This window comes from Larus michahellis, chromosome 9 (assembly GCF_964199755.1).
Source record: "Larus michahellis chromosome 9, bLarMic1.1, whole genome shotgun sequence".
Classification (NCBI taxonomy): domain Eukaryota; kingdom Metazoa; phylum Chordata; class Aves; order Charadriiformes; family Laridae; genus Larus; species Larus michahellis.
The window spans coordinates 27,479,140-27,503,361 of record NC_133904.1 but is presented as its reverse complement, the minus strand read 5'-3'; the positions used below and the strand labels follow the sequence as shown (position 1 = coordinate 27,503,361).

Here is a 24,222-nt window from a genome sequence, read left to right as displayed (position 1 = left end):
GTCAGTGTTTGGTAAGGTGACAGACATGCTACGGGCAGTAAGGGCAGACTTCCCCTTCTGCTTTCCTTTGCCCTGCTGCAAATCTCTGGGCCCCGGTTGCTAGCTGAGGTAGCTCACGCTGCGGTTTGGTTTGATCCTCCTCCTACCTGGGGCTGGGTCCGACCGAGGGGCCAGGGCAGGTCACTGTGTGTTTTAGGGTTGCTGGGACAGACAAGTCTCTTGTTTGCATTCCTGAATGATGACAGTCATGATTTGAGGTTTTTTTGGGGGGAGCATGTAGAAGGAGCTGTGAGAGCATCTCAGGTCACGCTTCCCAGCAGGCCTGGACTTCTGGACGGGCTCCAGAGGATTTTCTGATGTCCCAGGTGGCAGCCTTTGGTGGGAATGTCTGTGGGACCTCTCCTCTCTGCCCCGCTGGTGGTGTTTATGCTTTTGTAACTTCTGTCCGTCCAATTTGGTGAGAATTTGCCAATGAACCCAAAAGCTGTTGGGGGAAGGGGTGTTGGGGGAGGGGATAGATGGACGTACACGAGCACATCCCCAAGAAGTATGACTGCAAAGTTCACATTGCTCTAGGAAACATGGTTTAAAATAGGCCTCGAATTCATTCCCACAAATACTTTCAGGCTCAGAACTCTGGCAGAAATTTTATTGAGGCTGTCCAGACTGGACCCCATTGTGTTGTCCCATGTCCCTGCCCATCTGAGCTATGTGGGTTTAATTTAACGGTATATTTTCTCATATTTGCATGCCTCTGGTGAAGTTTCCCTCAGCGTTTTTCAAGGGAAGGGTGAACATGTGCGCTGCCCTCTGCTATGAGATCCTGAAGTGCTGCACTTCCAAGCTGTCCTCCACAAGGAACGAAGCCTCTGCTCTTCTGTATCTCCTGATGAGAAATAACTTTGAGTTCACCAAAAGGAGAACGTTTCTGAGAACGCATCTTCAGGTCAGTGACTGGGGAAAAGGGAGAGAGCAGATCATCTCAGACTTAATGACCAGATATTTCAGTATAACTATGTCACCTCGTATCTGCAGAGGATCTTGTCGTCGTTATATGGACAAAAATCCTCTTGATTTCCAGGCTTTGCCTAATTCCTGTTTGCAGTGATTGGCCCGGGGCCCCTTGGGTGAAATACACTGCTATCGAGTACTCCAAGCTGTTGGGTTTTTGGAATCACACACGACACATCTCTGCCCTGGAGGCTGGCTGGGCTGGGGCGGAAGGAATGGCAAGAAGAGCTGCCTTTGAGGCAGGAGGAGGGATTTTTCTGGAGCTGCTTTTGCAGCACTGGGGTTTTTTAAGCAAATTTAGATACCTAAGGGCATAGAGGAATACCGTCTGTGTTATAATGAAGCACGAAAGAAGGTAACTGATGTGCAAACAGGGATTTGTATTACGATTGTCATATTGTTAATTCTGTGAACCTGCTGTTCAGCAGAGCAGTTTGATCCTCTGTAGAGTATTGGTCCTCGGGAGATGTGACAGCAAAGCCACAACCACCACCGTGGCTTATGCTGTGGGAAAGGCCTGATGTTTTCCCATGGGCATTTTATGTAACTGTGACACTAAAACACCTCTATCAGGGCTCGTTAAATAAAGCCCCTACCCTGTCCCAACAGATAATAATTGCGGTGAGCCAATTAATAGCAGATGTGGCACTCAGCGGTGGGACGAGGTTTCAGGACTCCTTGCTCATCATTAACAACTTTGCAAACAGTGACAGACCTATGAAGGTAAGTCGGAGACTTTAAATCACATCGTGTGCTATCAGACATTAATGCAAGACTGGGGATGTGCTCAAGGAAACCATGTTTAAGGGTAAAGGTAATGATTGGAGCTATGACTTATAAACTTGTACTGGGCTGTGTTTGCTCAGTAAACAAGTGTTGTGCCACCAGCCCCAGGCCCAGCTGCGCAGCAGGTCACGCTCCATCCGTGAGGCCTCATGCCGAGAGGAGGGAGCTCAGCAGTTCAGGTTACACTTTGCAAAGTGTGCTGCCTGCAAGGGTGTCCCCAGAGCTTTCTGTGAACTTCCAGCCTTGAGAGGAATGACAAGGGAGGGTCTGGTACTTCTGTTGCCTGCAGGTCATAATTAGCAGGAATTGATAGTAATTAATTGAGTGTCAGTAATATTAAGAAAGCACTCTTTCATGGAGACTGATGGTTGTATTTCTACCCAGCCCATTGAACAATATATCTTCACTGCAGCTTACTCCATTGCACACAGAGTAGCTGCCAGGGTAGGATAGAGGACAATGGGAAGCGTTTTTACAGGGCTGTGATCATCCTGTGACCTAAAGGTGGAATGTGAGCCTTGGTTAGTTGTTGAATTGTGCTATAACAAAGTTGTAGTTGGGATATACCTGGCAAAAACCTCAGTTCTTCTCCATACACAGGTGTTTATAAGGGTTTCACTGAGCCATACTTTTCTGATCGTATTTTACATCATTAGATACGGTTTATGTGCAAGAGTACAAAAGAGATTTCAATACACTGGAGAGTCTGCCCTGCACAGCCACGGAGATGGCTGGGGAGCAGGAGCCCGAGGAGACGGAACATGGGCCAGGTTCATCACACAGGAGGGAAAGCTGAGGGGGACCTAAGCGCGGTTGTCCACTACCGAAAGGGAGATCCTAGAGATGAGGAGGTCAGGCTACTCTCAGAGGTGCGGAGCAGCAGGACAAGAGGCAATGGGCACAGATTGCTGCAAGGGAAATTCCAACTCATCTTAATGAAAAAATTATTTCCCAAGAACATGGTGCAGGCCTGGGCCAGGCCCCAGAAAGGAGGTGGGATTTCTGTCCCTGGAGATTATAAAATTTGGCTGGACAAGCCTTGCTCTAACTCGATGATGGCCCTGCTCTGAGCAGGGGATCAGCCTGGAGCCTGTGTTTCTTTCTCTACTTACGACATTCCTGTGGTGAGAAGCTCTACAGATGCCTTTGGTTCTTTTGGAATTAAAGAGTGACCACATCAAAGACCAACAAGCCGGATGTTGAATGACATGAAAAATACTTCGGGCATGGTTTATGGTCCCATCATGGGACATTTGCATGCACGGAGCGCTTCTCTCTCGCTCTCACACCAGCTCCTCAGCAGGTCGAAGGACCTGCCTGGCTGTAGCGCCAACCTGGCACCCTGCACATGGCCAGGAGAGGTTGGCCCTGTGCACGCCCAGATCGAAATGCCTCTCATGGCATGTGAAATCCTGTACTCTGTGTGCAGTGTGGGTTCAATAAGTAAAAGCTGCAGTTAGTCTTGTCTCCTGTGTCCTCGGCGGTTTCAGATTGGCAGTAAGCGGAGTGTTGGCTGAAAGGGTAGCAACGTTTTTTCTTCGGCAAAGCGTGGCACAGCGTTTATTTCTGTATTTGCTTCTAATTAGATTTGTTTTGTGTCAGGCAACTGCTTTTCCTTCCGAAGTCAAAGATTTGACAAAGAGAATCCGTACAGTGCTTATGGCTACGGCTCAAATGAAAGAACATGAAAAGGATCCAGAAATGCTGATAGATCTACAGTACAGTTTAGCCAAATCTTACGCAAGTACCCCAGAGCTCCGGAAAACGTGGCTGGACAGTATGGCAAAGATACATGTCAAAAACGGAGACTTTTCAGAGGTAATTGATGTGATTAAAAACATGATGCACAACAAGAGAGCTGTACAGATGACATTTTAATTTTCCCTTTGTTCTTTGCAGGCAGCCATGTGTTACGTTCACGTAGCTGCCCTCGTTGCAGAGTTTCTGCACAGGAAAAGTAAGTGTGTGCTGTTTGGGAGGCACAGGGAAGACAATGCAGTGATGGTTTGGGGAGGAGATCAGAGTATTTTTAAAGAGAAGTTTCTTTTGATTTGATAAATGATTATTTTGGAAACAAGCTAAAAAGGAAAAAATAAAATCAATGCAGTGGATAAAGCTGGAAGAAGATGAGTATTTTTAAAGAAAGGAATCCAAGAGTTCAAACAGAGGGATTTACTAGGCTGGCCAGGTCTGCTTAGACAGTCGTGTTGGCAGTTTGCTGAGTAAAATAAGAACTGACGCATCATGTCTCAGTTTAAATGTTCAGTTGTATTTTACATTAGGAAATGTGCTCACAGGGGAAGCCCGTGTTAAAAACTGGCTGTCAATATGTTCATCAGAAATATGACCATAGACGGTACAGAAACCTATAGAATAAATCAGTCAGAATTCAGTCAAAAAACGAGAGTACAGCCTAACTATACAAATATGTAAAGAACAATCAGAAACAACACATCAGAGTGTTGGGGTTTAATGCAAAACAGGAAGGAAGGAGAGACTTGTGTGTTCTCAAATAACACCGCTTTGCAGGTTTTCTTTTAAATGTCTGTTCCACAGTTGATATATTGACCCCATTTCTCATTTCCATGTAAGGGACTAATTGTTGAAAAGGACAGTAAACATTTCAGAAAGTTAAGGCTGCATGAAAGCCGATTACATGCACTGCCTTGGCTGGAAAGGTCTTAAGTACCTGGCTCGGCTGTTGGAGTCCCTCCAAATTCTGTACTTTGTGTTGGCTAATTGGGAAAAATCAGGACTTGTTTTTCTGATACATACGCACATTTCACATGGCTGCAGAGGGGAGAGTATTGAAAGTTGGCAATTCTTTTTTTGTACCCTGGAGGCTTCTCACCACAACCAGTGGTAAAGGAGAACTCTAAAAAAAGAAGAGGAACAAATCCAAAGGAGTATCAAGTAAATACATTGAGTTATCTCTGTCACTGGCACCTTTACACGTACATAGGCTGGAAAGGGTTCAGTAAAGGCTGAACTACTCAAAGTTTTGGGGTGCCTAAAAAACTCTGCTTTCTGCTAAGAGTGTACAGTCCTGTTCACCTGCTACCTAGTTCTCCAGCATCCAGCAATAGCTTACACCTTCCATCTTCTGTGCAAAAACATACAGTTGTCCTTCTCTCCTGACTTTCAGTTGTTTGCAGCCCATTGGGTTGGTCAAAGGTGACTTAGAGATAGCACACTGGGAAATCTGTTGTGCTTGGCGTTGTTAGGTAGATAGTAGTACTAGGGATGACTCCCATGGCAAATGGCTGGGGAGGTTCTGACGTGTCTCATATAGCAAATCACTAGCAAAAATGGGAGTCAGGTCCCCTGGTGCTTCTAGGTTTTCGCTGTCAGCCAGACTGCTTCCCTGGCCATTGAAGTGTGACGCATTTGAGATATGTTACGCCGCTAATCCATTCGCTTTTGTCTAATACAGAACTCTTCCCCAGTGGATGCACCGCCTTCAGGAAAATCACTCCCAACATTGATGAAGAAGGTGCAATGAAAGAAGATGGTGGCATGATGGATGTACATTACAGTGAGGTGAGGTCCACAGGATATTTCATCACTGATTAAGATTCAGTTTTAGACTTTGTTCATGTGAGTTCTAACAAATTATAGTTGTGAACTGGCATCTGTAAGGAAGACTGTTCCATGGCAATTTCCAAGAGAAATCTGCATTGAAGGATTTTCTGTGTGCAATTCAATAGGTAAAATGGGCGTAAGTTCTTGGTGCCTTTGAAAGGCTTTTCTAGCACTGAGACTGAAAAAGCTACACTTAAATCTTTGTCTGCCATGTTATGCAAATGCTAATTCCGCCAGCACAGGGCAGCGCAGCATGATATTTCCCAGGAGGGACAGAATGCAAGTCGAGCTCTGCCAAGCGAGAGGTCAGCTTGTGTTCCCCTTGAGTTAGGGCTGTGCTGCAGGACACCACCTTAGCAGAACAATCCAGAAACCGTGGCAGGGCACTGGGGAAGTGGGTAGATCCTCCCGTGAGTCATAAAGTCTCACAATTACTTCTGCAGCGTCCCCGTACAATTGTGTTGGGTGGGCCATGTGGCTGAGCGAGGTGGCCTTGCATCCTGGCTGCCCAATTGCCCATTCATCAAGACTAGGCTTGAGGATCCTTCGCATCACATCCCACTGCTATTGCACACGTGTTCTGTGTTCTTCGTAGACATGTGTCTCTGACTTCCAGTGCTGTCATCTCCATACCCTCCAAGAATTTTGGCATTCTCCTGGGGAGGTAGCTACATAACCAAGACATACCTGCTGTCTGTTGTGCTATAGATTTATTAAGAATGAATGAACTTTTGAAAAATAACTTGTCCTTTCCCACCTCCACCCCCCAGAATTTATAATACCTTTGGAAAGGCCAGGAACACACAGGGTGTGTCTACTTATACCGGAACCTGTTAAAGTATCTGAAGTTAAAATGTTTTTCTCTTCTAACTTGGACTGTTATTAACAACACCCATTTGGTTGCTCTCGTAGGAGGTCCTGGTAGAGCTGCTAGAGCAATGCGTAGACGGCCTGTGGAAAGCAGAGCGTTATGAAACAATTTCTGAAGTTTCCAAACTGATCATTCCTATTTATGAAAAGCGGCGTGAATTTGAGGTAGGCATTTTGAACTACTTTGCATCCATCGGGTAACTTCGTAGATCACTACAAAGCAAACAGGAGGCTCTTTTATTTTTGAAGTTATGAGTTAATGAATTGGTGACAGCAAAGACCACACTGCTTCATTGCTGGTGATTAAAGAAATTAGTGAAAGCAATGGAAATTAGTGAAAGCTGTGTGGCCAGCAGGTGGAGGGAGGTCATCCTCCCCCTCTGCTCTGCCCTGGGGAGGCCACATCTGGAGTGCTGTGTCCAGTTCTGGTCTCCCCAGTTCCAGAAGGACAGGGAACTGCTGGAGACGGGACAGCAAATGGCTACCAAGATGCTGAGGGGACTGGAACACCTCTCTCATGGAGAAAGGCTGAGGGATTTGGATCTCTTCAGTCTGGAAAAAAGATGACTGAGGGGGGATCTTATCAACGCTTATAAATACTGAAAGGGTGGGTGTCAGGAGGATGGGGCCAGGCTCTTTTCAGTGGTGCCCGGCGACAGGACAAGGGGTAACGGGCACAGACTTGACCGTGGGAAGTTCCACCTCAACATGAGGAGGAACTTCTTTCCTGTGAGGGTGGCAGAGCCCTGGCACAGGCTGCCCAGAGAGGTGGTGGAGTCTCCGTCTCTGGAGACATTCCAAACCCGCCTGGACGCATTCCTGTGCCACCTGCTGTGGGTGACCCTGCTCTGGCAGGGGGTTGGACTGGATGATCTCCAGAGGTCCCTTCCAACCCTATGATTCTACGACTCTATGGCCTGGAGGCTAATTATTAAAGCTGAAGACACGGAAGACTTCTATTTAGTGAATGGTTCTCACCTTCCTTCCCCTAAAATAAAGCTTTCATCATCCCATATGCTCATCAAAGCCAGATTCTTTATGAGACTTGTGCGTTTTAAGGGTTAAAACCAGAGTAAGAACTGTTCAGAGAAAGGACTAGATCTGCAGGTAATTCAGTGGCAAGTGGAGAGGAAGGCAGGCAGCTGTTACCAGCCCTCACCTCCCTCCTTCCCCACACCTGCTTCGGGAGGCTGCTGCTCACTGCCCCCCTCTCCCATGACCCCCACCACACCAGGACAGCATCCAACTCTATAACTGAAGCCAGGGGAAGCCTTGACCTATTTTTTAATCATAAAGCTGTTTTTAATCAAAAAGAGAATTTCTGGGTAAAGTGCTGCAAGCTGCTCTACCCTTAAAGGCTCAGCCAGGGACCATGCTGAGAGAGCGGGCTCAGCCTTCTCTCTAGGGACAGGGACATTACTGCTGGCTGTGCTTCAGACTGAGGTTTTTCAAAGAAAACGGCGTGAGTTCAAGCTCTTTAGAAATTCAAGTTTGAATTCTCCCGAAGGATTGTGTTCAGATATCTCAGTAGCTTCCAGTGTTAGCTAGCGTTTCCTGCTTGCAAAATCTTGCTCTTAGTGATGTCAAGGTTTGGTTTCCAGAAACTTACTCAGCTGTACAGAACACTTCACGGAGCATATGCTAAGATATTGGAAGTAATGCACACGAGGAAGAGGCTTCTTGGAACCTTTTTCAGAGTGGCCTTTTATGGACAAGTAAGTATATACACCGTCTCTCCAGGCATCCTGTCCCCTAAAGCCGCTGCTCCGTCGGATCTGAAGCTGAAATCCCTGCTGGCTCCTCTCCGTGAGTGGTTTGGTATTGCGCCCCGGAGCTGAGAGCTTCTGTCTCTCTCCAGGAGCACTTCGTTTATTATAAAGTTTATGATTCTGCTGGTGGGATGTTCGTAAAACACCTCAGCAGTAAGGAAATGGCTTAGTGGGTTTGGGGTTTTTTTGTAATTATAGTTACAAACACGATGTAGCGTGTATAGTATATAAGCAGGAGCAGTATATAACCATAGCATATAACCAGTAGTAGTTAACAGACATTTTCTTCTACATAAAATTGCTGCTCCATTCTGGATTTTACGAGAAGGTGGAGGCAAATGATGTATTAGTGTTGGTTACGTGCTTGTAGAGGTAGATGGTATTTTTTGGAAAATGGACAAGATCTAGAGCTCAGAGTCCTGAAAAGGCGCATGATCTTATCATGTCTTATGAAGTCTTCTGAGCCTGAAAGCAGTTGCATTTTTATTTTTATTTTCTAATAAAGTGTGTTACCACTCATCTCCCTTGTGCCTCTGAACTACCTGCTTCTGTCTGTGGACCCATAACCATGGGGGAGATGCAGGACCCCTCTTTAGAAATTGCTATGCAGATGATATTAGCCCTGCCTTTCCTGGTTCCTTCTTTCAGAGGAGATGATGAGTACCCCTGAAACCATCCTGGGTTTGTACCTTTGAAGACCGCAGTCATTACATACACAGAACATATCTAAGCATTGGCTTTTGCTGCAGCAAACGTACATTTTATTTTTGTCCTCATCTTACCTTCAGCTTTGCATATGTAAAAAGTATATAAGGTTAGCAGTAGATAAAAGGAAACAACTGCTAGCTTGGTTTTCTAGAAGCTGTAGAAATAACTGGATCAGCTCCTAAATTAAGCTATGTAACGTATCATCCTGACAACCAATAGTTGTTGGTTGTAACAATCCAGTTATGTACCTTAAAGCTTTGCCAGCTTTATATGCCAGCTACGGAGAGATAATTCTAACACTCTGTCACAACCTCTGACTGGAACAGCTTGCCAAAGTGTGAAGCTTTTGTGCTGCTTCCATTACAGGGAGGACTAGTGATGCGGGCATGACCTTTAATGCAATTTTTTCTCTATTTACAGCAGATACACCAAGTTCCACTCCCCTGAATACAAGAGGAATGAAAGCAAAGGACACACATTTCTTTCTTGCTTGCTTGAAGTCCCTCTCAGCCTACACAAAATCCTTCTCTTTATGCTTTTCTTGTGGCTCTGCTGTCAGGGCTTCTTCAATATATGTGTCTCTCTGCTCCTTCACTGTGCCTTGTTTTTGTGGGTTTTCTCCTGCTTTACAGCCTTCCTAAAAGTCAACCATTGGCCAGACCTCTCTTCCACATTGTTTAGATTTCTCACTGGTCATACTCAAGCCTTTGTGCTCCCAAATGACGTGTTTGTGTTGATTGAGGAATGTTATGATTTTTTTTTACACAATTTTTGAAGGAACCTATTAAACAGGACAAGTTCAGATCTTCTTGATGTTCTGAAATGTTAGTAGAAAGTTGCTTTCAAAGTAGCAAATCTAAAATAAAGTTTTCCAAGCAAAGAAACCCAGCTATTCCTCACTACTTGTTTGTGATTAATGCTAGACGTTCTTTGAAGAAGAAGATGGGAAGGAATACATCTATAAGGAACCCAAGCTGACGGGCCTCTCGGAGATCTCCTTCAGACTTCTTAAACTTTATGGAGAAAAATTTGGGTCGGAGACGGTAAAGATTATCCAGGATTCTAATAAGGTAGGGTTAAACTGCATGAACAAGGTAACGGAATGCAATTAGCAGTGAACACCAGAACCACATACTCGAGAGAGCACTGATGAATGTGAGAAAAATATGGAATGTATTGGAATACTGTTCAGGGCCTGGGGCTGCGCTGCTCTGAGCACTGTGCCAGCAGAGCACAGAAGGGTGAGCTCTGCTCTGTGGAGCTGAAGATGGAGGTGATAGAGCATCCCTTCCTTCTGCCAGTCAGAACGGTGGACTGAGCCCTGTCTTCTGCCCTCTTACAAGCACCTGGCGTCCGACTGCCTCCGTGCACCCGGGTGCTCCTGTGTGGACGTGTTGAGTGGCTTGACACGTTCTGGTGCTGATCTGTCTCCCAGGTGGAAATAAATGAATTGGGAATTACGGATGGGAAATTGCAATCCACATCTCACTGAGCCCTGTTTGTTGGGAGGCGTTAGGAGCCAGCACAGAGGAGCAGATGACTGGAAGCAGAGTTAACTTCTTGTTGCTTTGACACTGCAAGTCTAAAAGAAAATCCTTTGTGGCCTTGCAGCCATAGCTCCTTCCTTTCCCTGTGGCATATCCATTTATGCACCCTGCGAGGGCTGTTCACGCCCTGGGGATGCAACCATGGATGTGTCTGGGTTGCTAAAGACAGTGCTGGCGATCCCAAAGCTTGCTTTTTGCATGCCACAGCACAATACTGCACGAGCGCCAGCTCACGGCCTGGAAGCAACATGGTCGTATGAGAAGGCCTAAGTAGCTTGGGCAGGTGCTGCATTGGTGGGTGGGGTGACATGGCTGCCTGTTGCAGATGCAGCATGTTTGGCCCCAGAGGAGGTATTTGTTATGCCAGCCCTCATGGTCCTGTGTGGCTGGTAGGGGACAGTCTAGACATCGCAGCCGAGGTCAAAGGGAGGCGCTTTTGTGTGTCATTCACCTCCATGCGATGGGGCTAGGTCAGCAGGGAATCAGTTTAAATCCAATCCCAGCAGATAAATTCACCAATTAGAAGTGAAGTTGTTAACCTTTGTTCTTGTAGTGACTAACCCGCTTACTTCACAGGTCAACATTAAAGACCTTGATCCTAAGTATGCCCATATTCAAGTGACTTATGTGAAGCCCTATTTTGAAGACAAAGAAATCTCTGAGAGAAAGACTGAATTTGAAAGAAATCATAACATCAACAGATTTGTATTTGAAACGCCTTACACTTTATCTGGAAAAAAGCACGGCAGTGTGGAAGAACAGTGTAAAAAAAGGACCATTCTAACTAGTAAGTACAAGCACCTGAACATGAGACTCTATGTAATCAGCAACTATTTCTAGACAATTTTAGCTCATAAAAATATCCCAAAAGAGTCCAAAATTCTCTCAGCTATTTAATCAGAATTGTGGCAATAATATTCTGTTTGGTACGGGGAAGTTACCTTATATTTCTGTCTGCAGATTTTTACAGATTAATACACCATGCTGGTAAATTATAGCCTTGTTTGGGATTTCACACATCCTGAGTAAAACCCTGAGGGCAAGGGTCTGCCTGTGTGTGTTCGTGAAGACTCCTCCTATTTGCTGCATGACTTTTCAATCTCTAAACTTCCTTTGCTCTTTCTGCTAGCTTTGAACTCCTTTCCGTACGTAAAGAAGAGAATTCCAGTCAATTATGAACACCAGGTTAATTTAAAACCAATTGACGTTGCTACTGATGAAATAAAAGACAAGACAGCGGAGCTGCAAAAACTCTGCTCCGCTGGTGACGTTGACATGATCCAGCTGCAGCTCAAATTGCAGGGCTGTGTCTCTGTGCAGGTAAGGCTTGGTGCCCCTTCAGAATCGCGTTATATACACATTTCAGAGTGAGTCACGTTTTCACATTTACTTTCCAGAAATTATTAACTGCCTCCTTGGCAGCACTGCAGCCATCGACCTGCCAGCACAGCTTGCCCTGCCACGTACAGGGGTGCGTTAGCTGATTAGTATTTGTGTCCAGTGATGTTTGCGGTGTCAAGTCCAGGTGTAATTGCACCTTGGCTGGCTGTGGGTGAATGGTGAAATAGGCTTAATTCTTGAAGCTTGTACAGTAAATATCAGGCACAAATAGCCTTTTGGTGAGCCTGACTTCTGAAGCTGGATAAATGACCTTAAGACTCAGACCATACTGCTTTTCCAAACAGAAATAAGAGAAAAGTATGAGGAAACAGTTTGCATCTCTCTTTTTTATCTCCGGTGGCATTAGTAATGGAGAATTGGTGCCATTCAAATAATATGCTAATGGTTCTTTTTTAAAAAAAAAAAAAAGTTATTTTCTTCATAACTGCCTTTACAACTCAACAGAAGTTCTAGCATAAGTGATTTCTTCCTTCTTTGGTCCTAGGTTAATGCTGGCCCCTTGGCCTATGCCAGAGCTTTCCTAAGTGACAGCCAGTCCAGCAAATATCCTACTAAGAAGGTGAATGAGTTAAAAGAAATGTTCAGGTAGGATTTCTGATGTAATCAAAACTAGCCAGCTGGCTGAACACGGGACTTACTTTTCTTATTTTTGTCTGTCTCCAAAATCAGCAGATGCTGAATGCTCAGATGTGCCTTATAAAGATCCAGGTCTCACAGGGTTGTGGGTGCTCAGACAGATGAAAAAAGACAATGTAATGACGTACATAGAGAGTTCCTAAACTCAGGGCTGTGATCTCCCTGGGGAGATGTACCTGGATGCCTGCATCAGCGGTTTGTGTGGGTGTTGGGTGTTATAGTGTGAAGAAAGTATGTTTGAAAACCAGAGGGTTGGCAGTCTGGTGCTCAGGGATCTTTCACATTTGCATCGTTTCCCAATCTTTCGAAATGGATTTTTTTACTATGTAATGACAAACATGAAATATTTTAAAGCAAATCCCTTTCCAGTTTATGGGGGACCATCATTCTTGCTTCTGTTGCTAATAATTGAAACAATACGACTCACTCAGGTGTTTTTCTAACTCCTGTCCCTTAGGGTAGGTTTTGCCCCCCACTTGAAAGTGGCCCCCAAGATATAATCAGGCAGCTCCTGCTTCACCACAGGATGGTGTGCCTTTCACACGCTACTTTCTGAACCTCTTGGGAGCAACCAGTTGCCCACCAGCTCCTGCAATCATTTCTGGATGCTGGTGGCTCCCACTTTGCCCATCGGTTACTGTATGGAGAAGGCAGCATTTGGGCCAATCCTGTTTTCCTTAAGTGTATTGGGTAATGTAGCAAACCATGGAACAAGCAAGGGAACAATCCCTGCAAACCTGCCACATGTGGATGCAGAACAGAGGGAAGGCGATTTTACTTTCCAGCCTTGCAGTGCAGCCAGAAGGGCAAACACAATCTCTACTTCATGCAGAAGATCCCGGAAAATCCCAGTTGTGCTTCTATTTTCATTACAGTCAATAAAAAAGGAGAAATATGTGTGTGAAATGAAGCGAAGAAAATGAGTAATAGTAACCAAGAAACAATATTACAGCTCCCTGTGACCTCAGTTTCTCTCTGGAGGGTGTGCCTGCTGTTAGCAACTTGACCTCAAGCACACGTGCCCCGTCACATCCATCCAGATAGAATCATAGAATCATAGGGCTGGCAGGGACCTCTGGAGATCATCTAGTCCAACGTCCCTGCCAGAGCAGGGTCACCCACAGCAGGTGGCACAGGAACGCGTCCAGGCGGGTTTGGAATGTCTCCAGAGACGGAGACTCCACCACCTCCCTGGGCAGCCTGTGCCAGGGCTCTGCCACCCTCACAGGAAAGAAGTTCCTCCTCATGTTGAGGTGGAACTTCCCACGGTCAAGTCTGTGCCCGTTACCCCTTGTCCTGTCGCCGGGCACCACTGAAAAGAGCCTGGCCCCATCCTCCTGACACCCACCCTTTCAGTATTTATAAGCGTTGATAAGATCCCCCCTCAGTCGTCTTTTTTCCAGACTGAAGAGATCCAAATCCCTCAGCCTTTCTCCATGAGAGAGGTGTTCCAGTCCCCTCAGCATCTTGGTAGCCCTTTGCTGTCCCCTCTCCAGCAGTTCCCTGTCCTTCTGGAACTGGGGAGCCCAGCACTGGACACAGCACTCCAGATGTGGCCTCCCCAGGGCAGAGCAGAGGGGGAGGATGACCTCCCTCCACCTGCTGGCCACGCTCTTCTTGATGCCCCCCAGGATGCCATTGGCCTTCTTGGCCACGAGGGCACATTGCTGGCCTGTGGTCATCCCGTTGTCCCCCAGGACTCCCAGGTCTCTTTCCACAGAGCTGCTCTCCAGCAGGTCACCCCCAGCCTGTCCTGGTGCAGGGGGTTATTCCTCCCCAGGGGCAGCACCCTACACTTGCCCTTCTTGAATTTCATAAGGTTTCTCTCCACCCAGCTCTCCAGCCTGTCCAAGGTCTCTCCGTATGGTGTCACAGCCTTCTGGTGTGTCAGCCACCCCACCCCCACCCCCAGCTTTGTGTCATCAGCAAACGTGCTGAGGGTGCACTCTGTCCCCTCATCCAGGTCACTGATGAATATATTGAAGAGGACTGGGCCCAGTATTGACCCCTGGGGAACACCACTCATCACTGACCTCCAACTAGACCCTGTGCCCCTAATCACTACCCTCTGAGCTCTGTCTTTCAATCTGTTATCTGTCCACCTTACTGTCCATTCATCAAGCCCACCCTTCGTATGAGGATGCTGTGGGAGACCATGTCAAACACCTTGCTTAAGTCAAGCCTTACTTAAGTCAAGATCTGTTGGTCCCTGTGCCTGACCGTGGCTCCCTCTGTTCTGTGACCCCACACGCAGCTGGTTGGGCTCAGCTGGGGTCTGCAACCTGTGGGTGGTCCTACAGGTCGGGGTGAATTTGCGAGACCACCATCTATGGAGGACCCAGCTTGAAGGAGCTCCAGCTGAAAGCCTAGTGCCTGTGTTGCAAGTCCTCCCCATTCCCTCATCCACTGTACCAGGGATGCTCCTAGAATGTGACTTGTCCCAAATATGGGGGAAAAGGCGGGGGGAAAAATGAGATTTGCCTATCTGGTTGTTTGCCTTGGAAGAAGACTGGTCTATCGTAACACCCAAAGTTCATTCCTTTCCTCCCCAGGAAGTTTATACAAGCCTGTGGAATTGCTCTGGAGCTCAACGAGCGACTCATTAAGGAGGATCAAGCGGAGTACCATGAGGGGCTGAAATCAAACTTTCGGGATATGGTGAAAGAGCTTTCTGACATCATCCACGAACAGGCATGTACTGCGTGGCAGGAGCCCACGGGGGTGGTTCTCTGTGCTTGAAACTAGATAATGCCGAAAACTAATTGATAACGTGAGCACTCTTCATGTTATTTAGCTAAATACAAAAAGGCGAGTAACTGAGTGTGAAAAGTAAACAATACACTTGGTGGATTCCTAAAACCAGTTTCCCAGGGTGGAAGGTTGCAGCCTGTTGTTGGTATACAGCATGCTTCAGGGTGGAGTCTTCGCTGATGCATACCGTTAGTTTCCTGGCTGCCGGGGTCATCAGAAATCCCATGCCAGGTTTTGCCTCATGTTTTCTACATCATAAGAATTCTGTGATAAGTCACAGGTTGAAATTCTCTGGCAAAATTTCCGTTTCCTTGGTTATGTCCAGCTTAAGTTCTTTTTTTTTTATTTAAAGGATTAAAGGATGTTTTCTTTTAACCTTGGCCTAGTGCCAACATGCCATTTGTATGCACTGATGAAAAATAATATGAAATATAAAGTTAATAATTTATCTGACTTATGTTTTAATCTTTTCTTGGATCTTCCTAGGAAAATACATTTGAATAGTAGCATCAGAGAGGTGAGAGGTTCAAAGAACAGTTGCAAATTGACCTAGTATCATGCTGTGAAATTAGATGAAAAATGTCTTTCTGAAGGAATCTGCGTACTTCTGCTCTTTAAAAAGAAAGCTCATTGTGGATTTATATTATCAAGCATGTAAGATGAACAGTACAGACTGCATTGCGATTGATAGTTCTTGACGTTTAGGAGAATGTTTTCAAAATCTCCCTGTTACTCCACATACAGTCCGTGTGTGACTTAATTAAAATGGCAGCATTTTAAGTTGCTAAAAAATATATAGGCAAATGCCACAGTAAGTTGAGCAGCTGCTCAAACGAATGCAAAAATGGGCAAAAGAATACAGCTGCACCAGGCTGCTATTTGTAAGTTAAGTTTATTTACGATAAAATAATGCGTGTAGGAATCAAACAGAGTCTTGTTATGGAAGAGTACAGTTTCATTTCAGGGAAAGAGTCTCATGATGGGGCTGAGCGTTGTTGTAGGAGTGTAAGGGAGGATCCGTTTGAGAATAAGGGACTGCTGCATCCCCCCTCGCTTTTGCTAGATTACCCTGCTGTTCTGCTCCTGACCATCATTTTCTTCGTGTGCAAACTACTAATTTTGCACATTCGGCACGCTCATTTTTTTCTTGTACGTTACCTGCCACGTATACCCCACGGGTGAATTTTGGTCAGAGGTATTCATTCACAGGAGCTGCCACCTGCTTATTGTAAGCTGTTTGCAAGCAGACCTTTCCAAGACATTTCATTTGCATGCAGCTGTTGGAACTTTGGTGGTTTCTGAATTCTGCAATAGTCAAATCAAAACCAAATCGCTCATTTCGTCCCCGTCGCAGTACAATAGTTGAGATTATCTTAGAACAAAGGAGCATTGTTAAAGCACTGCCTATTGTCTTGATAGATTTACAAATCCACTGTCGTGTTGCCTTTGGTTAATGGGCAAAATATTAGAGCAACTGAAACGTCGCAGGAAAGGGCTCACTGGGAAGGATATACTTTTCACTTACTTCTTGTATTAGATCAAAAGGCAGCTTAAAAGATCACGTTTACGAGCACTGTTCTTTATGGTTGTACAACATTATGTAGATAACTGCTGGCTTGAACTTACGTATTGCTATCAAATTACCTAAGTCTCTAACAAATTAAACTTACTGGAATGCGTTTTCCTCTTCTGCAAAATTACGCAGCTAAACATAAAAAGTATGTTACATTAATTCAGGGCTGTGGTTGCAAATAACATACGTTTTTCTAAACATTGTTAGCGCCCCAGAACAAGACAGGCAGTGCACTTGGTTTGAGATGGCAGGGAAGGTGGGTAACTCACGGGGTCAGCCTGTGGCCTGTCCACAGATCCTTTAGGTTAGGGAAACATAAACACCGAAAATTGACAAACTGCAGCTGAAGACGTACAGGAAGCCTCAGAGAGCGGCAGAAAACTAGATGTCCAGAAACTGTTTCTGATGGCCAGTCATCTCAGTTTCGCTCATGTAAATCCAGGCTAACTGACTTGTGACTGGTGAACCACAGGGCGAAAAAAAATTACAGCTTCAGCTCGAGAGCAGCTCCACCAGTCCAGGCTGTGAGACCATCCTTCAGGTGATACGGCACAGGATCTTGCCACCTGGCAGGGATGTAGTGAGCGTTTGCTGTTCTTTAGCTGTAGGAACTGCCTGTGCTTCCCGAAAAAAGCTACTATAATTCTTCTACTGCTAAGATATAATAAAAAATTGCTATACAGACAATTGTTTCTTTCCTAGACTAAAAATAATCCAGTAATACGTAGAACAGTGTATATAAGAATGCTACAGAAATTGCTAAATTACTCTTCTTTCTCATTTCTTTGTTATGCTGCCTTTGCGAAACAGCTTTGAACGCAAGGTTGGATATCTCTTTTGCATACCTTTTTTAAACAGCTTGATTATAATAATGAACCGAAACTTTTACTGAATCTGTGATTATTTTGTTTCGTCTAGATCTACCATGAAGATACGATGCATTCGCCGTGGATGCATGACTCCCTGCATGTCTTCTGTGCCATCAGCGGAACATCTGGTGATGGAAGTTACTGTTCGCTCAGACCCACTGCTGAAATTTAAACATATCAGTCGTATTTTACAGAGCTTTCTCAGGAATACTTGGAACCGTACAAAGGATGTTTAAGGAAATACATACTGAGCAGCAAAGATTCAAATTTCCCCCCCCCAAAAAAAAGTTGCCATGCTTTCAAACAGGGTGCTTGCTTATTTTGCTGAGCAACGTTGAAAGTGCCTGGACATTGCACCACTGTGCTTGTTTTCTACTATTATTTTTTTTCAAGCTAACTGTGTAACAGGATATGGAAAGGCAGTTATCTAAATATGCATTGAATCGCTGAACTATGAACCATGAATTGAAATGGTAATGGTACTATGTAAAGTTGTACAATGGAATATAATAAAATGTAAAAGTACTTTGTAAATAGAAGGAGCATAGAGTCTATAGAAATGAGCATTATATCGTATTTGCTGCTAAAAGCTTTGTTAAAGGAGAAATCGTAGTCACTAGTAAGAGACCTTCCTCTTTTAAAAAGTGTCTTGGGGCCCAGGTGCCCCCGCTCCACTCAGACAATGAGAGTAAACTTGCCCTAGTCTGGAATAACTAAAACCTAAATCAGAAATGGTATTTTTTTGTACATCCTCTGAGCAGATTAATTCTAAAGTAACCTCCACGAGAGCCGAGCCTGATGTAGCTGATTTCAATTTAGGCTCCCCTTTCACCACCGCAGGAGGATGGATTCTACTCGCTGAGGACAATGTAAGAGATTTGTCATTTGACACAAGTTTTTCTATGTACCACTCATGGTCTCACACAAATATAAACTCGGAGGACACCTTAAATTGAGTTGGGAATTATAAAGTGTTTTAACACCTTGCAGAAAAAATCTAATAATCTGTGAGACGTGCTTTTTAAAAAAATAAATGCGGCACATCAAAATAACTCATACAAAATTGAGGGGTTTTTTTAACATCAGATGACATGCATGTTCCCTCTTGTTAAACAGATCTGTTTTCTGAAAGCCTGTTATTTTTGTCTTGGTGGTTGGAGAAAATGTGTTTTCCAGAGTTCTTTTATTCCTTCTTCCCCTCCCCAAAGCAGGAAGAAGAAAACAGATCAGTAATTCTTTTATCCAGCAGCATTTATAACATCTGCGTTTTCCAAAATCCCATTAATTGTAAATATGGTTCCAGTAGGATGGGGTTTTTTAAGGATATGTACCAAAATGCCATAATAAAAGGGCTCCAGCTGGGTATTTAGCTTGGCTGTAGTGGCTATAAAATATCAAGCTCCTAATTTCTGTAACAAAAATTACCTTCAAATAGTAACTGGACCACATTCCAAGATGTTCATTGTGCATGATTCTAAATAGCTAAAATTGTCTTCTGAGAAAAGAATGTGTGATCCGTAAATTCACCCATTCGCTGTTGCTAGCCACATACAGATGTGCCCGTGTAACAAAGAGACCGTGTTTCTGCTTGTGCGTGCTTTTATGCCAGGCAGGCTCTAAATTTAGCTTAACAGAAAGAGGAAGAGAGAGTAGTACGTTTGAATACGGTCACTACCTTATTGTTTTTCATCTTTCAACAAATAATATTTGAAGGCAGACAGTGAGAGTTTTCCAAATTACTTGACTAAAAGGTGATGAAGGCGATTAATAGTGGATACATTACGAGATTGTTTTGGAGGCAGTTAAACTCTCCGCATCAGGACTAACGGTGTATCTTGGACACAGTCAGCAGTGACGAGGGGTGGTCATCCCAAAGCTCTTGCACTTATAGCCTTTTTAAATGCTACAGCTAGCCTAATAGTTTTCCTGGAATCGCAGTGAAATTCTTATTCATGTTTTTTGATGTCTTTAATGTTCTGAAATAACACTGTAGGCTGGTTTTTCAATGGCTATTCCTATTCTAGTGAAAATTCTTATTCATATCTTCGCACGCCTTTAATGATTCAGGAGGAATTTTTGTCTGAACTTCTCAATTTATTGTTGGTATTGGAGTTGTCCTGTCATTTCAATTTAATGTACCGGGAAGCTGTCTCGGTAATTCAGCCAAAAAAAGGTATTTAACACCCATCCAATTAAGATATATATAGACAGTACAGTTCAGAGTACACGCTTTTATGCAGTTTTGATGAGTTAACAAAAATGACCATGCCCTAAGGATTTGCCTTCTGTCCTGCAGGTAAATAATGCCACTGGATTTTTAACGGAAAAATCTCAAAGGAAAATTTTTCCTTTTTAGGTGGGTTATAAAAAGCCTGGTAACAAACCAGCTTGGGTTTTCTTTACGTTTCCACCAATCTAGAAATTGGTGGTCGTTAGGGAGTGGTCATTAGATATTTTACAACTGTATCTGGATGACGGTACCAAGAAGTTGTTTACATTTTCTCTTCCTGTCCTTTTCCTACGCAATTGTCCCAGCGCAAAGAAGTCCTTCAGATTTTTTCTTATTTCGGGCTGAAATAGCTTAATTCACAGATACATCTGGGGAGTGTGCTGTATACGTGCCTGTTATATGTAGCTGATGCTCACATTGGGTGCTTCCTATTTGCTGCCTTTTTTTGGAAGAATATAACTGTTTATTGTTCTTTAACACTTTTGTTTTTCTTATACCGCCTAAGGAATGGCGGGAGTTTTTTGGTCTGTAAAAATTCGTAGACGTATTTCAAATTATAATTCTTTCTATGTATCAGTACAGCTACGCACGCCTGTGTTATCCGTGATTACTTGTGCTGCAAAACTGCAGTATGGCACATCAAGTCTTCAGAAGGGATGCCCTGGAAATTTTGCATAGAAGGAGAAATAGGATAAAGCATCCGTCGGTGAGGATTAAGAGCACTTGGCTGCTCTCCGTATCAGGACTCTTTTGGGTAATGGTATGTGTTGGAGCCAAATTGTTTGCAAATAGGACATATAAAGCAACACAGGGCCTGCCAGCAGTTTATGTGCCTGAACCTGCGTTTAGAGATTTATACACCTAGACAGAGTAAGCAAAGCGTAAACATTTACTCTCTCCTTTGGCTTACTCCTTTTGTTTAGAAAGTAGTATCTTAGGACAAATAATTTCAGATTTACATTTTTTTCCCCAAAAAAAATCTGGAACGCAGAATTTACTGGCAGCCAAGGATATATTTCTACATACTAGTCAATGTTCTAAATTTCCTCCGATAACAGAAATTGTCGTGAGATAGGACAACAAATAGAAAACCATGGATGTGAGAATACCTGTGTTGTGTAACATGTTTGTTTGGTTCCGGAAGCCTTTTGAACATATGCCACGTGGTATTTTGGCATAGAATAAGAGTTTACAGAAGCATAGCACCTTTTGTCTCAAAGTAGGTAAAATAGGTTTGTTTTCCCTTCCCCTCCCACAGACTTCACAACAGGCTTCAGAATAACCCTACAATATTATGATGTACACATAGTATTTCAGCTCTTCTGGATGTAGTTTACTCTCTTTTCATGTAAATTTAACACCTGCTACTACATATTCATAACAGAAGTGTTTTTATTGTGCATGTTGTATATACGTGTGTTGTACGAGCCCTGTTTAACCTTCTGTGTGTGATGACAGAACGGGACATGGCGTTTGCCTCGGCTGCTAACGATGTACCTGTGACACCCAGTAATACACGACGCTGCTCCAGAGCTTTCTGAGACCAGCAATCCTATATTGCTGTTTTTATTCTCTTTTTCTTGAAGAATCAGTAATTTTTACAAGAAGCCGGGGAAAAATCACATTTCAGTTGATCCAGATTAAAGAGAGATTATTCCAGGTCAAAAAAAAAAAAAAAAAGACTACAAAACCAGGAAAAATAAGTGTTGCAATAAACATGTTTTGCTTAGGGGTTTTTTCCTCATCACAGAACACGATGAGTGATCTGAAGCTCGTACCGGTGTAAGAGTCATGGGACTAAAACCTGGTCAAATGAGCTGTCGCATGTGCTGCCTCTAAAGAAGACGACGTTAATAAATCTTCAAATACCCAAGTACACCAAATGAAACCGTTAGCGCGAAATTATTCGGTGGCAAATAGAAGGCGTTGATTCAGAAATCCTGAAGGAGCACAAATGCCACACATCCAAAAAAAATCATCAGGAAACCTGAGCCAGGCATAGAAACACTTACAAATGTATAAATAGAAATAAGAAGTGAATCAGTAGTGAGGAAATGGGCCAGCAAATCAGCCTGCTTTCCTAAAGAATATTCAGTAAGTTTGCGGTCAGGTTTTGGGTCTGTTTTGTAGTTCCAATTTGCAGACCCAGACTTCTGCTCTTTGGGAATGTATTTATTGCTGCTCTTCTCCAGCTAACTCAAACGGCCGGTGTACCCGTATGCGTGCCAAGCTCAGGCAGCTGTACTGGCTGTTACATGGTGCGACGTAAGTCAGGTGTAACTATCGCTATTTACCTCACCAGCGGATAAAGGACAAACTGCTTTTTCTACTGTCTTCTACCGCGGAGGCTGCCTGTACGGGGCTCTTGCACGCCTTGGCCAAGCAGCTGTAGAACCAGGTTCGCGCCCTGCCTCCGGTGATGGGTAAAGGAGTCACTCCCTTGCTGGATAAACAGACGAATTAAATTGACCTTGGTATTTAGGGACCTGTGAGCAGAAAAGCTGATGCGTGGCCTTGCAAGGGCAGCTTAATGGAGAGGGAAACAATTTTTGCACAAGCATGCTTAGTTCCACTTCTACCCAGAAGTGCTCTCCAAAGGACGTCGTTTCTTCTCGGTGTAATTTCTGATTTCCGGTGATGCTCAGGCAGCAGCTCGCGGAGAACTTGCAAAGTTCACAGCCGTTTTGAACACACGTATCACAAATCTCCAGACGTTCCCCATGAGGCCCCGTGAGTCAGACCGGGTTTTTTCAGCTCACAATTTTGGATTTTTGCGCCTCAAATCCAGCTGTATTCTAATTGACTTACCCCTTTTTGATATGACCCCAGCCATCTTCTGAAGAGCCTATAATTATGTCAGTTGAGATCTAAAGTCTTCACAGAAGCTGCTGCAAAATCAGAAATGATAAAGCAGGAACCTCACCATCAGCAGGGGCAACTAAGGACTCCTGCTGCCAAAAGGGACAATTGCCCACAGTCCCATGCTGCTAATTACTGCTGCTTCTCATTGGACCTAGTAATCGTGCAGCCACACCATGCATCAGTGTCATTTGTTAATATGATTTAGAGAACAGGTACTGAAAAAGAAATTTTTTTTTTTTTTAATGCAGTGGGAAACTTACTGCACGGCCCCCCAGTCACTGGCTTTGGTGGCGTGGGTGGGAACAGCAGGAATGCACGGCCAAGGGCAGATCCCCAACGCGATCCTCAATCAGTTTACACCAAGCGTGAAGCCATACCCCAAGTGCTTGTTTAACAGATCATTTTAAAGATAGGCCGGGTGTGTCTACATGAGTTCCAGTCACTACAGCGCAGGCGTATTTTCTAAGAAGAACATGAGCCAGCAAGAGATTTGCACCTGAACGATGCGGGACAGGACTCAATGGGATTGAGAAACGGGGAAGTCGCGGGTAGGTGGCAGAGATCAAAGGCTTTGGCAGGAATTATGATTGCCGCGCAGCGGGACAAGCCGGGGCTCGGGGAGGAGGGAGACCGTCAGGGAAAAACATCACCAGCTGGGCAGGCGGCCAAAAGCACGCGAACGCGTGGACGTGTGCACGGCACTGGCACTGCCGGGAGAAAGAGCAGTCAAAACAGAAAGAAGGAAGGAAAGGAAAGGCCAGCACCAGCAGGCGTAGTCCACGCCGGCTACAGGTAGTCACACAGCCTGGGCACAGTCACATGGCTTAAACGCTGACAGCCTGGAACTTTAAGCCACAATTTTTATTTGATTATAATTGCAGGCCCCTGGGCACTTTGTAACAGCAACTAGGAAACTTGCTAAATCCTCTTCTTTTCCCAGAAATACAAAAAAAAACAGGCAGAAAAGCAAGAAAAAAAAATCAACATTAACACAGGATATTCCCCGCCCTGTCATAAAAAGATCCGCTTCCCTTTTTCTGCAATGAGTATCTAAAAAGCAGATAAACTCTTGCAAAACTCCTTGAAGAGCTGCGTAAACACTGAAACGTTCTGTTGATCAAGGAATAGGTAATTTTCACTAATGAATTTTGTCTTGAAACTTAGCCAAAATTTCCTCTCTGCTGGATCGGGATTATTTTTATAATACCTGGTTTTGGGTGGCACCTAGGAGCAAGCTTGCTAGCTACCACAAAAATCTAGTTCAGAAGAAAAAGCCTTATCCCAGAGGTTGTCTTATCCTGAAATGTATCTATGTATCACTTGCAGGATATTCCCACTTCGGTGAAAATTTAGGAAAACTACTTGCTGCATCAGACCCACAAAAGTAAGAGCAAAACTGCAAGTGACCATGTGGTGTTCGGAAGGGGGTGAAGCAGAGGAGCAGAGGGTGTTTGGGGAAGTGTGTAGAAAGAAGCATCTGTAGTAAGTGGATCAGGGAAAGAATCACAGAATGGCAGGGGTGGGAAGGGACCTCTGGAGATGGTCCAGTCCAACACCCTGCCAGAGCAGGGTCACCCAGACCAGGTGGCACAGGAACACCTCCAGGCAGGTTTGGAATGTCTCCAGA

General features: G+C 44.5%; 1 protein-coding gene across 8 annotated transcripts in view; it reads left to right on the top strand.

Annotated features, from left to right (window-relative positions):
* DOCK11 (dedicator of cytokinesis 11) overlaps positions 1–18,042 on the top strand; it is an 85,604-nt gene extending 67,562 nt beyond the window's left edge. For 7 of the 8 annotated variants that reach the window (XM_074599632.1, XM_074599627.1, XM_074599625.1 and 4 more), the window contains 13 exons: positions 764–946; positions 1,621–1,734; positions 3,400–3,615; positions 3,697–3,754; positions 5,231–5,337; positions 6,292–6,414; positions 7,851–7,964; positions 9,650–9,796; positions 10,850–11,060; positions 11,403–11,593; positions 12,159–12,259; positions 14,863–15,001; positions 17,553–18,042. In XM_074599632.1, coding sequence (XP_074455733.1) covers positions 764–946; positions 1,621–1,734; positions 3,400–3,615; positions 3,697–3,754; positions 5,231–5,337; positions 6,292–6,414; positions 7,851–7,964; positions 9,650–9,796; positions 10,850–11,060; positions 11,403–11,593; positions 12,159–12,259; positions 14,863–15,001; positions 17,553–17,675 — 1,827 coding nt within the window. In that variant the 3' untranslated portion in view covers positions 17,676–18,042. Of the gene's footprint in view, positions 1–763; positions 947–1,620; positions 1,735–3,399; positions 3,616–3,696; positions 3,755–5,230; positions 5,338–6,291; positions 6,415–7,850; positions 7,965–9,649; positions 9,797–10,849; positions 11,061–11,402; positions 11,594–12,158; positions 12,260–14,862; positions 15,002–17,444; positions 17,458–17,552 lie in introns of all 8 variants that reach the window. The other variant, XM_074599631.1, reaches the window with a different exon arrangement.
* The last annotated feature ends 6,180 nt before the right edge of the window (positions 18,043–24,222 follow it).